The sequence below is a fragment of the Spea bombifrons genome, chromosome 5 (assembly GCF_027358695.1).
Source record: "Spea bombifrons isolate aSpeBom1 chromosome 5, aSpeBom1.2.pri, whole genome shotgun sequence".
Lineage (NCBI taxonomy): Eukaryota > Metazoa > Chordata > Amphibia > Anura > Pelobatidae > Spea > Spea bombifrons.
This window is the reverse complement of record NC_071091.1, coordinates 99,026,925-99,042,986: the sequence shown is the minus strand read 5'-3', so window position 1 is coordinate 99,042,986 and position 16,062 is coordinate 99,026,925. Positions and strand designations below refer to the sequence as shown.

Here is a 16,062-nt window from a genome sequence, read left to right as displayed (position 1 = left end):
TTGAAGTAATTAAAAAGCACTTACCCAAGGGAAAAGCTGCAGCTCCCCTCTTCTTGGCCCTTTGATTGCTTGGAGCAGCCAATTAGTGCCAGGAAACTCTCCCACTGAAATCAAAATAGACACTGGTTTATGATGGCTACCAGAACAGGTGTTGACTGCCAAGAAATAAACCATATGCAAGACCACACAACCAAACACTTCACAGCATGCTTCATGAGTAGGGATAAAGTGGTAAATCCGAGTCCCAGTGTGTGTCTGTTTATGTTAGTGTGTGTGTCTGGGTACATGTGTATGTGTCTGGGTATGTAGGGTATGTTAGTATATGTATACAAGAAACAAAAACTGTCTGCGCTTCTTACCCTAATAAAGTTGGCAACAAATATATAAACATAATATAAATGAGAGGTTTTGGTTATATGAATTGGCCAAAGCATAATTAAGCTCACCCGCCACGTCAAGGCACACTCTCAATAGGGTGAGAACCTACTCTCACCTCCTACATAGTGGGCACACAAAGCAGTTTATACGGCTACCAAAACCTTATTAATGTGTTGGGGGAGGTGCAATTAAACCTCCTCCTTATTAACCCCTGGACAGCAAGCTGCGACCAGACTGATGAGGAGCCAACAACCTCAAATATGTGCAAACAGGGAAAAGAAAAAATGTCGGTGCGCTGAGCTAGTCACAGGCTCAAATAATACAAATGTATAATACGAGGCCTACCAAACAGGTGTAAGCATGCTGCAAGAAAACGTGGCGGGTGAGCTTAATTATGCATTGGCCAATTCATATAACCAAAACCTCTCATTTATATTATGTTTATATATTTGTTGCCAACTTTATTAGGGTAAGAAGCGCAGACAGTTTTTGTTTTTTGTACACATTGTACAGCCAATACACTGTTTTTGCAGCATGCTTACACCTGTTTGGTAGGCCTCGTATTACACATTTGTATTATTTGAGCCTGTGACTAGCTTAGCGCACCGACATTTTTTCTTTTCCCTATGTTAGTATATGTGTCTGGTTATTAGTGTGTGTACATGTGTGTTAGTGTTAAGTCTCTGGTTATGTGTGTGCGTGTATGTGTTAGCGTGAGTGTCTGGTTGTGTTTGGATGTGTGGTAGTATGAGTGTCGGGGCATGTTAGTGTGATTGTCTGAATGTGTGTGTTAGTGTAAGTATCTGGAAACATTAGTGTATGTCTGGCTGTGTGTATTAGCATGTGTGTTAGTGTGAGTAACCGGACGTGTGTGTGGGTGGGTGGTTGTGAGTGTGTGTTGGCCTCCCAAGGCCAGGCTTTTGTTCCACCCCTGGTTCAAGAAGATATCCTCAGCAGAACAAACCTCCTGCACAGCAAATACTGTAGCTGGGAACAGGGGAGAGGCAAATGCTTAAGAAGAGACTTAAGAAGGCATCACAAAAATGTAAACGCACATCTCAGCTATCATTTGCATTAAAGTACGTATGATGGTTGGAGTGTCCCTGTAACATCGTCAGTACTTTAGTATCCTATCAGATTGGTAGCTTCAAACTATTTGAACATATCACTCAACAAACAGATAAAGCTTAATAGGTCAACAAACAGGTGGCTGGGATCCACTTAACCAATATCACCACCAACACATTTTTCCTTGGCTGAGACTTGCTTACCTTTGTTTTATTTTGGACTTCAATTTCTCCAAATGTTAGCAAAGATTCCAACAGACTATTTCTACACTTTTAGGTTAATAACAATAGATGGCGCTATCAGATAAGTAGAATAAATAGTTCCAGTAAGCAAAGCGCACAGTATTGATATATTTCCTGAAGCCATGATATTTACATAGATATCTGCTATTATAAGAGCAACCATTGTAATGATGTCACAAGTTGTGTACAACAATTATATACACAGGACGGACCTGGCACTTTATGATGTAAGTGTAGCTGATGGCTATATAGATATGCGAGGCCGCACGTTATGTTTTTATGCTCAGTAGTGTGTGATCGGGTATATCCAGCCGGCGGCCACACACTGCAGCCGGTGAATATGGAGCAATGTTGGGCAGCGGCCCACTGGGCATTTGCCTGGTGTGCCACACGGCCAGTCTGGGTTTGTGTATATATATATATATATATATATATATATATATATATATATATATATATATATATCGTGTGTGTGTGTATATATATATATATATATATATATATATCTATCGTGTGTGTGTGTATATGTATATATATATATATATGTGTATATATATATATATATATATATATCTATCGTGTGTGTATATATATATATATATCGTGTGTGTGTATATATATATATATATGTATATATATATGTATATATACAGATTCCACTTATGCTCAGTGCTAGCCTTGCATATGTTATTACTGACTGTTTCTTAGGAATGTGATTCAGTAACTGAATTTCAGACAAAATAGAGCACATTTTACATCTAGTGCTTGATTTACATAATAGTTTGTTAAAGTAAATTATAGTTTATGGAAATACGGACTCTGAATTCAGGTTTTATAAATCAAATACACAGACATCATTTATTTATGTTTTTGACCTAACGCAATTCTATATGAAAACCAAGTTGCTTAGAAACATAAGAACACAGAGACAAAGAAGTTCGTTGCAGATAAGAGCCATTCTGACCATCCAGTGTGCCATTTTACTGCTGTAAAGACCACAAGCCTTAAGGTCTTGACTTCGGCCAACAATAGTATTATGCCTATCCCATGCATGCTTTAATTTCCTCACTGTATTAGTCTCAACCACTCCTGATGGGAGGCAGTTCCATGTATCTACCACCTTCTCAGCAAAGTAAACATTTTAGCATTGACTACAAAATAAAGGCATTATACTTCTATATATAGATACAACGTGTATTGTAAAGCACACAGGAATAAACAAAGGTCTGATTTAATAAGTCACACCTCCTGGTTTAACAGGAACATTGTTATTATTTGATTTATATAGCGCCATCCCATTCCGTAGCTCTGTACAATGGAAAAATACTACTGATAACCTACACCAAACCTGCTTTTAATCTACACATCCCGATCGACACCTGAGCCTGCATGAATAATGCAGAGCCATCTTTAAAGTCCACTTTTATATTCCAGACCTTCCATTCCCTTTACATTCTTTTTTTCCACTGCCAGAGGGCAACCAGTGTATGGTTTCACGCCGATCCGGCACTTGATGGGTTAACGCGATGCTTCCCACCTTAATTAAGCAGGATAGCCTCAACGACGTTTTGCGCAAGAATGCGAAGGTGGGCCAGTTCTGCGGCATACAATCGGTTAATCCCATAGGTTCTAGGATGTGACTTCGATGCTGCCGACAGATCGGAGCTTCACGGGTTACCGAGCGCTGTCCGCTCAGATGGTGCTGAAAGCTTCACCACCAGTGCCGCGTTCATTCGAAGCCACCGAACGCCACGGACTTCTTCACTTACAGAACTTTCCTTCCCTCTCCTAAATCAACGAACGTGTAATCATCTCACTCCAGCACCAAAGTTCCATTAATGAGCAAAACATGCTCTACTGGAAGCTACTCCGTTTCTTCTTCACCAAGGAGGATTAGGTTCTGCCGATCGCTCCTTTGATCTCTTAGATCACTGCTGCTCTTCAGTGGATCTTTGACCAAATGCTGCCCCATCTGTTTTGCTCGGAGATCCCAGGTCCTCTGGATGAAGGCAGCCTTCGGTTGCCCCATCAGAAAGGCAGCAGCAACATGAAGATCCCCGTTTCCTTCGCCTCCTGTGAGAAGCACAGTGAAGACGAGGACTCGGATTCTGCGTTTTCCTTGGATTCTAGTGTATTTTGCAGCGAATATTCTGCTGCCCCCCGAGATCATTTTACCATCAATGTAGGGGGCAGCCGCTTTGTGGTATCCCAGCAGACGTTGTCCAGCCACCCCGAGACAAGGCTTGGGAGGTTGGCAACCTCGGGTGGCCAGGAGGTCTATGATCTTTGCGATGATGCGAACTTGCTGGATAACGAATATTTCTTTGATCGAAGCTCCCAGATGTTTGAATACATCATGAACTATTATAAAACAGGAAGACTTCATGTCATGGACCAACTGTGTGCAGTTTCATTCTTACAAGAGATCGAGTACTGGGGTATAGACGAGCTGAGCATTGACAACTGCTGCAGAGATAGGTATTTTAGGAAGAAGCTGAAAATTGAAAGTCTTGACATAAAGAAAGATGAAGAAGAAATAGAGACTGAGGAGGATGACTTCTCTGGTGTTATCTTTGAGCATCTAAGACAAAAGTTATGGGACATTTTGGAAAAACCAGGGTCATCTGTGGCTGCCAAAACATTTGGTACCTTGTCCATGACCTTTGTAGTTGTCTCCATAGCTAACATGGTACTCATCTCCTCTGAGGTCTCCACCATAGACCCACCTCTGTTGAATGTTGTGGAATATGTCTGCGTATTCTGGTTTACTGCGGAGCTCCTGCTCAGATTTCTGTGTGTGAGGAACAAGTGGGGGTTCTTGAGGAGCGTTGTGAACATCATTGACATCATTGCAATAGTGCCCTTTTATATTACTCTACTAGTGGAGACATGGTATGGGGAGAACACAGAGCTCGAGAACGTTGGTAGGATTGTTCAGATCCTGAGGCTCCTGAGATCTTTGAGGATGCTGAAGCTTGGAAGACATTCAACAGGTAATGCATTGGTTGACATCTTAAGTAATCAAGCTTATGTCTCATCCTAAATTTCATATGAATAGCATAGCAGAAAGTTCTAGCTCATTCTAGCAAGTAAAGGAAAAGTTCACAGCCTACTCAAGTGTGTGTTTTACTTTTACATGAGAAAATGTATTTACTGCTGACTGGAGAAGCAGAGCTAGGTATTATTTTCTCACAATAGGACCTGTTACATGCTGTGAATGTGTAATGGTAAGGACTAGAATATCAAATGTTGGCAACTTTCCACTCACAGATGTCTAAATGCAATTTTCACCCCTTTCTGCAAAAGCAAAGGAGAAACATGGTAGCAAATGTTTTAAAAATGGTGTTCAGCAAGTATGTATACAACCTTATACAACCCCAATTTAAATATGATAAACCTTAATGAAAACTTAACATATATAACCACCCCGTGTTTTTTGGCTCACCTACAGACATGCTTACCTTCATATGGCTGAAGGCTATTTTGTAAGAATAAAGAACTGCTCCTTTCTTAACTTTAATTGACCAATTATCTGTGTATTGGATAAAAAATACAGCACACAAAAAGATGCGGGCTATAATTGTTTTTTTTTTATCTTTAATAAGCTTACATTTTAGTTTTCATATGGAGTACAAAGACTTAATTAATGTATTAAGATGTACATAAGCAGGGAGGTACTGTATTTATGGTGGTTGCTGCTCTAGACCTGACCCCCGGCAGTGATCCTGGCCCTACCAGGTCAAGGAGGTCATTTTTCTACTTAACACTGGTGTATTATATATCAGTGCTATACCTTAGGTAACACAGAAAATAAGCACAGATATCCACATTATAAATAGACCAGATTGATCTCTTCTCACCAACTGACACATGAGAGCTGCTGTGCACTCTGGAACGCAATCAGAAGACAAAGTGGCATAGGTTCTCCCAGATCTGCTGCCCTAGGTATAGACTGCAACAATGTATCCCTTGTAACCACAAAATATAGGTATAGACCCAGTTGGCCTGGACCTGAATAAGGCACCGTAAGCATACCAGTAACAGCATCCAGAGCATTAACTAAGGATTTTGGTGCCTGGGGCAACCTGGGGCAGATTCTGCATGTAAAGTATTTGCAACCAAAAAGTAGTTTTTTTTATTTACTGTAAATTCTTGAGAATAACATGCACCCATATTTCCAGCTTCACGGGTTATTTCTACAATCTCAAACATATGCACATATACATATACTCACACTTACATATACTGACACTTCTTCACATATACTCTCGTATATAACTCCATGCATCACACACGCATCTATATTTAGGACCTCCTCCCAGCTTACCTGCCTTTGTATGCTGAAGACCCGGCTCATCCCCACATGCTGCCTGGGTCTGAGTGCCAGGAAATGATGTCATATGCCTCCGATAGGCGTGAGCACAGTCTGAGTGCTGGGATATGATGTCATTTCCTGGTGCTCAGATGCAGGCATCATGTGAGGAGTGAAGTACTACAGAGTTGCAATCACGGTTTACAGGTTTTTGTCTTCTTGGGTATCCTAAGTAGCCCCCTTTCAGGACTCCTGGAAAAGGGATAAATTGTGCATATTATGTCCGAGATATCACGGTAACTGTGTGTGTATATTGTGTTCAGATTCATTATATACTGTTCTCTCTCTCTGTAGGGAGTCATAATGTGCAGTCGTTCTGTGCATTTATGTAAAAATCAGAATGATAGCTTGTTTATCTATTGCTAAGGAATCTACAGAACTTTGAAACAGGAGGCAGCCTCTATATTCATGGATCTTCTTAAAACCAAGCTTCATCTGCAATCTCCAGAGGAATACAGTGATTTAAGTTATACAAAACAAGCAATTAACAGCTCCAGTCGCAGGTTTATTTAAAGAAAAGTGGTTAATGACATGTCTTTACATATTAACATTTCTTTAGAGAATCCGTGATCTCTGGGTATTATTGATTCTAATTTTATTCAGCATGGGACCCAGGGACAAAAAAAAGAAGCCGCTACTGACAATTCATTATTTTATTGTTTATTTATTTGAAGGTTCCCTCCATGTAGCATGCAACGTGGAAGGGAATTGCATAGAAGAGATTCCGCGGTTTAATAGTTCAGACAAAAAGGGGAGTAGATACCTGGAATAGACTCTCAGTGAAAGCAGTATAGGTAAAAATGAACTTAAGAACCCTTTGATCACCCCCCCCCATCTTTGTAAAAAAAATAATATATTATTGAACCACTACTTCTGCTAGGGACAGCATGTTTCAGAAAATGCTAAATTACCAATTTATGTCACAATTAGTAGAGACTGCAATCAGAATGGATGCCTGTCTGGATCTGGTAATAACTAACAATGAGGAGCTCATCTCAAACATCCAAGTAAGAAAACACTGGGGAAATAATGACTGTAACATGGTTGTACACATACACCGGGATAAATGGTTTTCTCTACAAAACACAGGCAAGTGGAATACTTTTAAGCACTGTATACTTTTGGGAAACAAATGCAAAAGAAGCAAATTAAAACCAATGTAACGTACCTGTAAACCAGGAAATAAAAAAAAGAAGAAAATTGGATTCAAACATAAAAGCAAGGGATCGGCAGCATCATTCATACAGTACGAAAATACCAACAAAGCCTGCAAAAGGGCGATTAAAATGGCTAAATTGGAAAATGAGAAACTCATTGCTAAGGAGAGTAAAACTAATCTCAAAAAAGTATGTAAATAGAAAAAAGCTAAAGCCCAAAAATGTATATCTGTTGTCTGAAATATGACATTTGGTTGGTGAGGACGGAGAGAAAGCAGATCTACATGGGATTGTCTAACACACACAAAAAAAAAACAATTAAACACGGTTCAGGTAGACAAGACCCCAGCGCGGAGGGTATACACCCAAGGGTACTTAGGGAGCTAAGCCTAATTCTGACCACAACTTTTGATCTTTAGGGATTCTTTCTGTACAGGTATAGTGCCAATAGACTGGCGTGAAAAAAGGGTCAAAATATCAGCCAGGCGACTGCAGGCCAGTAAGTCTGTAGTGGGAAAATTATTTGAAAGGTTGCTTAAGGCTTGCATTCAAGAATGCATCTCGAATCAGAATATAATTAGTAGAAGTCAGCATGGTTTTGTGAAAGACAGGTCTTGTTAAACCAGAAGAAGAAGTAAAAATATAGATCTAGAGGAGGCAGTAGATGTGATCTATTTGGACTTTGCTGAGGCAGTTGATACGGTTCCACACAAAAGGTAGAAATTGTCAGAAATCGGCTCAGGGGGCAAATGTATGTTTTTGGACTGGAAACTAACTAAAATATAGAATGCAAAGTTGTTGTAAATGGAAAATTGTCATCAAACTGGACCCAGGTAGTAAATGGAGCACCTCAGGGGCGTATCCTGGATCCTCTTCTTTTTCATTTGTTTATTAATGATCGTCCATTTTGCATTAAAAGCCATGTGTTTGCTGATGACGCAAATTTAGGTAGAGTAATACAGTCTAATCTTAATGTTTCTTTTCTACAGAAGGGTTTACACAGAGTAAGGGGCCGAGCAGGCAACTGGTAAATGAAGTTCCATACAGACAAATGCAAAGTTACCGTATTTGCTCGATTATAAGACGACCCCCCCAAATCTGAATATTAATTTAGGAAAAAAAGAAAAAGCCTGAATATAAGACGACCCTATAGTTTTACCAGTAAATGCAGCTGCGGGGGATCTGGATCTTAGTCGTCTCATAATCAGACCTATTTGAGGTCTGATTATAAGACGACCCCGATTATAAGACAAGGGTTATTTTTCAGAGCATTTGCTCTGAAAAAAACCTCGTCTTATAATCGAGCAAATACGGTATTTTGAAAGGCAATCACCTCTTAGTAGAAAATTATTATAGTAGCCCAGAGTTATTTTACTTTTTTTAGTTTTTTTGACGTATCATCCTGTAAGAAAGAACTAAACATAAGTGCGGCTCAACTGGTGCTTTGCACAATAAAGAAATTCTGGCCCTTAGGTACATGGACAAAAAGATGAGTTTATTCTCTCCGACATACACAATAAACGTGTGGAGCCTGGGAATGTAAGAGGAAAGGGTGATGCACAGGTCCTGATACAGAAGTGTTTTATGGATTATGATAAATATGTGGGGGGGCAGCTCTTTCAGAACATTGTTTACAGCTGTACCTAGTCTTACGGAAAAACATGGAATGAAAAGGTTGCCATCTACCTAACCCAGCAGAAGCGATGGTGAAAAAAACACCGGACATTATTTCTACGGCTAACTTTGGCAGTAATTGGTGGTCAAATGGCAACATAAAATGCCCCAATGCTCCTGATGAAATCCTCAGGACTGTCTGCATTGTAAATATATATATGGGCAATTTTTTTTTATTCAAACAGAGTTGCAAACCCACCATACTAATGTAAACATTCAACAGTTTACCCTATAACTGCTGGGAAAAGATGGAAACTCTATAAAACGGAGATATTTTCAAAATCAGGTCACCTGTTCTCTAGTGTTTTACTAAATTACTCTTAGGGTTAGGGTTGAAAAAACAATGTGTAATTTACATGGCTACACTATTCACAGGAAAGCTAAATAAGGGTTGAACCGACACATGGCAATAATGGTGAGGTAGCTTCGGTATCACTAAAAACCTCTAGTACTGAAGAGGTTAAAAAGGACAGATTAGATGAGTTCATTGGTTCTTCCCAGCCATCATTATGCATCTGGTTCAGACAATTGAAAGTGTGTTTTGCTGAGTACTGTGCTAAAAATTATTTCAAATTAGTAAAAACAACTCGTTTTGCATTATTCATGAATTTCTTTTTTTATTCAGATATCCTTTGATTAATTAAATCACGCACTGTTGTCTATAACTGGGAGGAACACTTTGTGTTCCAACATCTGGCTCATGAACACATGATGACCTGAGCCAACTAAAAATCCTGTCCTGTTTACAGGGCCGGCCGAAGACTTAACGCCGCCTGGGGCGAAGTTTAAAACGCTGCCCCCCCCCGACGCCGGGGGGGGCATTTTAAACTTCGCCGACGCCATAATCTATGACCCCCCCCCGCTACTTACCTTTAAACAGTCCTGCGGCGAGTCTCCCTGCTCTGCCACGGTGCCGGCTTGTAATGCTGAGCGCCGGAAATTGACGTCACTTCCGGCGCTCTGCATTACAAGCCGGCACCGAACAGGGAGACTCGCCGCAGAGGAGAGAGAGGGGCACAGAGCGGGTAAGCGAAAACCACTCGGTGCCGCTTGGGGCGGCAAAGTGCCGCCCCTTCTAAAGTGCCGCCTGGGTCAATTGCCCCAGTCTGCCCCATTATAGGGCCGGCCCTGCCTGTTTAATATTTGGTTGTCCCATGCATCTCTATGGGAGACTCGGAATAGTCTTGGATCATGCTTGGCCTGGCCAAGCTCTTACCGCACAAGAACTGTAATCTGCATTAAAAAAAAAAAGATACATCTTTAATGAACTGTTTGCAAAATGTAATTTTTTTTATATATTGTATTTAAATGTTTAAGTATTCCGAGTAATAATCATGTAATTTGTCTTGGAAGAATTGATCGTTTTTGCCCATGATGCAACACGCCTCCAAAAATGCGTATAAATCACTTCACATAAAAATGTAACATTTCTACTCACATAAATTCTCTAGCATTAATTTTTATGGTTTCCATGGAAAGTGTTATCCTTTGCTGAGAGATCACTGATAAAAAAACACCCTGTAACACAAGCTTCGTGAAGGATTTTTAGTGTGCATTAAAAATACACAAAAGGCTATATTCAATATCTTCTGCTCGGCACACAGTTACTATACACATTATATATATATATATATATATATATATATATAAATATAATAAAATGAAGATATGGTGTTGTTGCAAAAGAACCACAATATAATTCGCCATAACTTTTAATACCCCCATCCCACCACACATGGGTTCTGGAAAGACTCTGCTCTGCTGTCTTCTACTCCCATTGCCCCGGGGTGAGCGAGGGTCCTGGACACAGAATAAGACATAAGGGAAAATTCGGGGAACCTGCCAGCTCTACTGGATACTAGGACAGTAGGTGGTCATGAGGACCAACATTATTCTACTTTTTGCCTCACTTTATCTAATGTGATATATCCCAGTGTTCTTGCCAATCTCAATAAATAGTCCTGTTCATTTCGAAGAAGAAAATATATTTCAGTATCTGATCCCGTCCAGGAATCACTGAGCAATGTGAGCGTCTCTGGATCGGTTTATTTGCGTTGCTTTATATGTGTGTCAGTATTCACACCCAGAAGAACGTTACATTTCTATTTCCTTCAGCAAGAACAGAGACTTGTATTAATGAGTGGCAATTAGCGCAGGATTCTTCTTACCTCCTCCTGCAAAGGAATGAAGAATCACCAAGTAATGGAAATCGTAAATAGCTTCTGTGTGAAAAGCTGGCAAGAGGAGAGTGAGATATATTAATAAGGAGAGGAAATTGCTGCACACCTGCCATCTGCACCTTAACCAAAGGCAAGGGATCTTTCTATGGAACAATTTTTGCTACCATCATCCATGACATACTTTATAAAAGAAATTGTTCTTATTCTTCCTGTTCCAGGCATTTCTTCATTATTCTTTCTTTACGCTTTTAAGTTTTTTGGGAGCCATATAGGTAGAGACATTTGCAATGTTCTTTTCCTCTAGCAGCAAATGTTTTTGAGAAAGGCTGGGGACAGGTAGGATTTTCTAACTAATGCGTCTTGTAGATATTGTTCATAGACGGTAACTAAGTTGCAGCATATAGCTCAGAAATTCCTACACAACAACCTGAGGGGACTACAAGATATAAAGTTATATTCCAGTGAAATATCAGCGACTCAGAGAGACGTACTCTGATGTATGCAAGCATAGATATCTACTAGACAACCATGAAGCCCCAACCTCTGCCTGTTGTAAGGTCAATTGAGGTCAGATCTCAAATATGGAGCATTTCGGGGCATGTGCTGGCAGGTATACGTGGATGGGGTGCCACACTTGGTCAGGCCAATACGTGGTGGGCCACATGGAGCCCATTCACTTACCTCTGCCTTGGCAGATCTAATGATCTGAGACATTTTCACTTAGGGGTGTACTCACTTTTGTTGCCAAGGTTTAGACATTAGTGGCTGTGTGTTGAGTTATTTTGAGGGGACAGCTAATATACACTGTTATACAGGCTGTACACTCACCACTTTACATTGTAGAAGAGTGTCATTTCATTTCTTAAGTGTTATCACATGAAGAGATATAATAAAATATTTACAAAAATGTGAGGGGTATAATCACTTTTGTGAGATACTCTCTCTCTCTCTCTCTCTTTCTCTCTCTCTCTATATATATATACATATTATATGTAGGAGATCATTGTAGGTGGTCAGGTGATATTTGGTTCTATTCCTTCCTTAAAGACAACACTGAGCTGAGCTGATGGTTCCCAACAGTGCTTATTAAATCCGGCTTATCTAATTAAATCATTTCCGCCATAAACTTTAAGAAGCTGGAAGATCCCTCTGGGTGACTGGGACCAGTAATCCGTATTGTTTACCATTGTTTACTACAGAAATTGTGATGAGAGCTCCGCTTTTAAGTGTATAATATAATTTTACTTAAAGTGTGCTTTAAAAAATGTTAATTTTCAAGTGAGAAAAGTTGATCTAAAACAATATTTTAGTTTATTAAAATAACTATTATAAATCATCGTCATTCCCTTTTTTTACTACCGACATAAAGTATAATTAGAGTCTATTTTAAACAGATTTGACCTTACATATAGCACACAGCAAAGAGACTTCAATCCCATTTCAATTCTGTAAAATTAAAGCAATTTCTTCATACAATAAAATATGCCTTAATATTTAATGTAATTCATAACTATTAAAGCTAACACACAATATGGTTGTAGCATACGCTGCCAGATAAATATTTAATGACATATTAAATTGTGCTAAAACCAGTTATGATTTAATTTAAAGGGGAACTGTGTCCTTCACGGGCACCATTCAGTGGAGTACACTGAAAAAACGTGATATATTGGAATAAGTAATTCACAATTTGTAACAAAATGTGTCCGTCAGTGTAGTTGAAGCAATTGCTGGCCCCTGTTAAACGACGGCGCAAAAATAATTTGACACAGAAATGTTGATCTGTTGTAGGACCTGGTCTGCTTGAGACCTTCTCTAACCTTAGAACACCAAGGGAATGCAAATGCCCCATATTGAACATAATACTGTTTAAGAAGGAAAGCTTCCAGAACATTGAATTAATGGCTGACCTTTTAGAATGGTCCAAAGGGTTTAAAAGAAAACCATGAACATTTTAACACAATTGCTGGTTGTTCAAAGAACCAGGAACATCCAGGGTATAATAAAAGTTTTCTTACAAAATAAAAAACTCAAAAAGCAAAATATTCATCATTTGTTGAAATCGTTGTAGGATCAAGAGCAATGTTGAACTTGATGGACTTGGGTTGTTTTTCAGCCTAAGTTGCAATGATAGAGTATTTTATGTAATGGCAGAACGCATGGCCGTTTTTGCTGCAATATACCATTGCATTTAAATCAAACGTTGTAAAGGAAAAAATATACATTTGTAATTTGAAGTAGATTTGTGCCAACATACCAAAAGTGAGTACTCAGTAAATGGTTGAGTTAACAAAACCAACAAAATCAAGGGCTGATTAATCAAGAGTTTAACCTATTTTAACCCCAAAAAAGGGCTGTGTTTGTAAAATGATATTTTCTAATAAATCAGTTTGGTGGCAATAAAGTTCCATCCTTTGGTAAAAGCGACTCTTTCTATGCTGCTCTCTTTCTACCGTGTGGTGAGCTCACTAGCATTGACTTTAAAGTGATTCGTCCTGAAATAATAGTCATGTTTTGGTTCTGATGAGGTATGATTATTTGGGTCTGTAGTAAGGCATCTCAAAAAATACCAACACCGAGTTGGAAAAACCAGGGCATTAACACCTGCAATTACAACCCTCAATATTATGGCATTAATTATACTGTGTATGGTACATAGGGTCTGAAATGTATAACCGCCCCTCACGTCATGGTTGTGTGTGCACACTACCCTTTCTTCATTCCATCGCCGGGTAATCGCTAGCTATTAAATGTCTTAAATGGATCCTATTTAGCTGTAGATAGAATATTTATTGAAATATTTTTTTTAAATAATATTACGTAAGGGTCTAGGTCCTTTGTCAGACTATAACTAGTCATATATATTGAAGGTTCTGTGTAATTCCATTACACAACTTGAAAGAATATTCTAAATAATTCAACGGTTTCATTTTGTATGATCTGCCGGCATGTGAGAAGCACCTTCATTTTATGTATTATTCTCATTTTGAATTCAGCTTCATTTGTCATTGTTGTAGAATTCGTAGGCACATTATAAATGGTAATATTAATCCTATTTTCTGTTTGTCGCAGGTTTAAAATCTCTGGGAATGACAATTGCGCAATGCTATGAGGAGGTTGGCCTGTTACTGTTGTTCTTGTCTGTTGGAATCTCCATCTTCTCGGCTCTGGAATATGCTGTTGAGTTTAATGTCCCTGATACAGCATTTACCAGCGTGCCAAGTGCCTGGTGGTGGGCAACAACCTCAATGACCACAGTAGGTTATGGAGATATCAGACCAGACACTACTTTCGGGAAAATTGTGGCCTTTTTGTGCATCTTATCAGGAATATTAGTTTTAGCATTACCAATCGCCATTATTAATGACCGCTTTGCCGCGTGTTATTTCACTTTGAAAATGAAAGAAGCAGCTCTACGTCAAAGAGAAGCATTAAAGAAACTAATGAAGAACATAAACACGGAATCGGACATCAATGTTAACCTAAGGGACATTTATGCAAAAAGCGTCATGGAGATGTTACGTCTAAAGACAAGGGAACGGGCAAGCACAAGAAGCAGCGGTGGAGACGAGTTTTGGTGATGTTCTTTGTATTGTACTAGAACATTCTGTGCAGTGTACATGGATAGCTATTCTTTAGCAAAAACCCGATTACGCAAAAATTATTGTCACTTAGTTGTTTCTCAAACAAATTCTCAAGGACTTCTTGAAATCCGTAAATATATATATATATGGTGTGTTTTGGTTTGTTATTCATGTCTCTATAATGCATTTATTTGCTTTATACCAGTTTCATATATATATATATATATATATATATATATATATATATATATATATATATATATATAAATATATATATATATACATATACACACTGTAAGCCATGATGAATTACATAAAATAGACAAAAAAGTTACACCTGAGTTGGTTCGTATAGAAATGTGATACTGGACATGATCATGAAAAATCTGTGTAGAAATGTATAAATATAATAATAAAATGACTGTAGCAGCCAATCTCAAAAACTAGAGAACATCTTGAGACACAAGGATCCTCTTTAAATCCTATTTCTTACATTGGCCAATATCATTCTCAACTGAATTTGTGAGAAAAGAAAAACACTCCTAATTTATTGAAACAAGAAAAGAAAAATACTCAAAAAGTTTTTGGTTTCTAGAGTACGGAAATCAGATTATGTTATAGCTTTTCTCCTCTTACATTTTCAACATTTCTGTATTCCATAAAACATACAGTACCGACCCCTAAGACTTTTTGTAATTTGTGCTGATAATCAATGGGTTAATCCATCTCTGTTTAAATTTAGAAAAAAAAAACGTATTTAATTGTGCTTTCTTTAAGAACGAATTGTGTGTAATTTACATGTTTTTTGCATTCAGGGTCAAATTAAAAGCATGTTTGTGTAAAGCTCAGAGCGTAATGCCTACATAAAGAAGAAAACCTAGATACAAAGCTAGAACGCAGTTAAACAGTCCCGTTGGTAGAATTCTATCTTTCAAAAATGCTACAAACAAGATGTATAATTTCTAGATTATTTTGGAATGTTATAGAAATAGTAGGATGAACAATAAAAGTAGGAAACGTTTAAATTCTATTCGGAAGGTCCCCTCTCATTTGTAAATTACACCTTAGAGCAAATATACTTTATTCTTTATGATATTAATATTTGCAGTAGCCCAAGATATTGCAAATACTGTGCTTTTTTTCAAATGCTGTATTCATTTTATTATAATTTTGTTAGTAAAGTTAAAAAAGAAAAATACACCTGTTTGAAAGTTTACTGCTGTTTCAAAAATAGTAAATTACCATAATGGTCCTTTTGTATTCTTGTACAATTGACGTGTATATGCTGATGTATATGAAATTCAGAAAAACAAACCCAAAATATTTCAACAAACAATGTTGCTTCTAAATATTTTATATGCACTCTTTTATCTCTAAATGTTCTTGAAAGTATGATACAAAACATCT

General features: G+C 38.3%; 1 protein-coding gene across 1 annotated transcript; it reads left to right on the top strand.

Moving 5' to 3' along the window:
• The first annotated feature begins 3,538 nt into the window (after positions 1-3,538).
• Positions 3,539-14,850, top strand: KCNV1 (potassium voltage-gated channel modifier subfamily V member 1). The gene is made up of 2 exons (XM_053467000.1): positions 3,539-4,681; positions 14,144-14,850. Exons 1-2 carry the CDS (start codon positions 3,649-3,651, stop codon positions 14,650-14,652), a joined length of 1,542 nt encoding a protein of 513 aa, XP_053322975.1. The 5' UTR covers positions 3,539-3,648; the 3' UTR covers positions 14,653-14,850.
• The last annotated feature ends 1,212 nt before the right edge of the window (positions 14,851-16,062 follow it).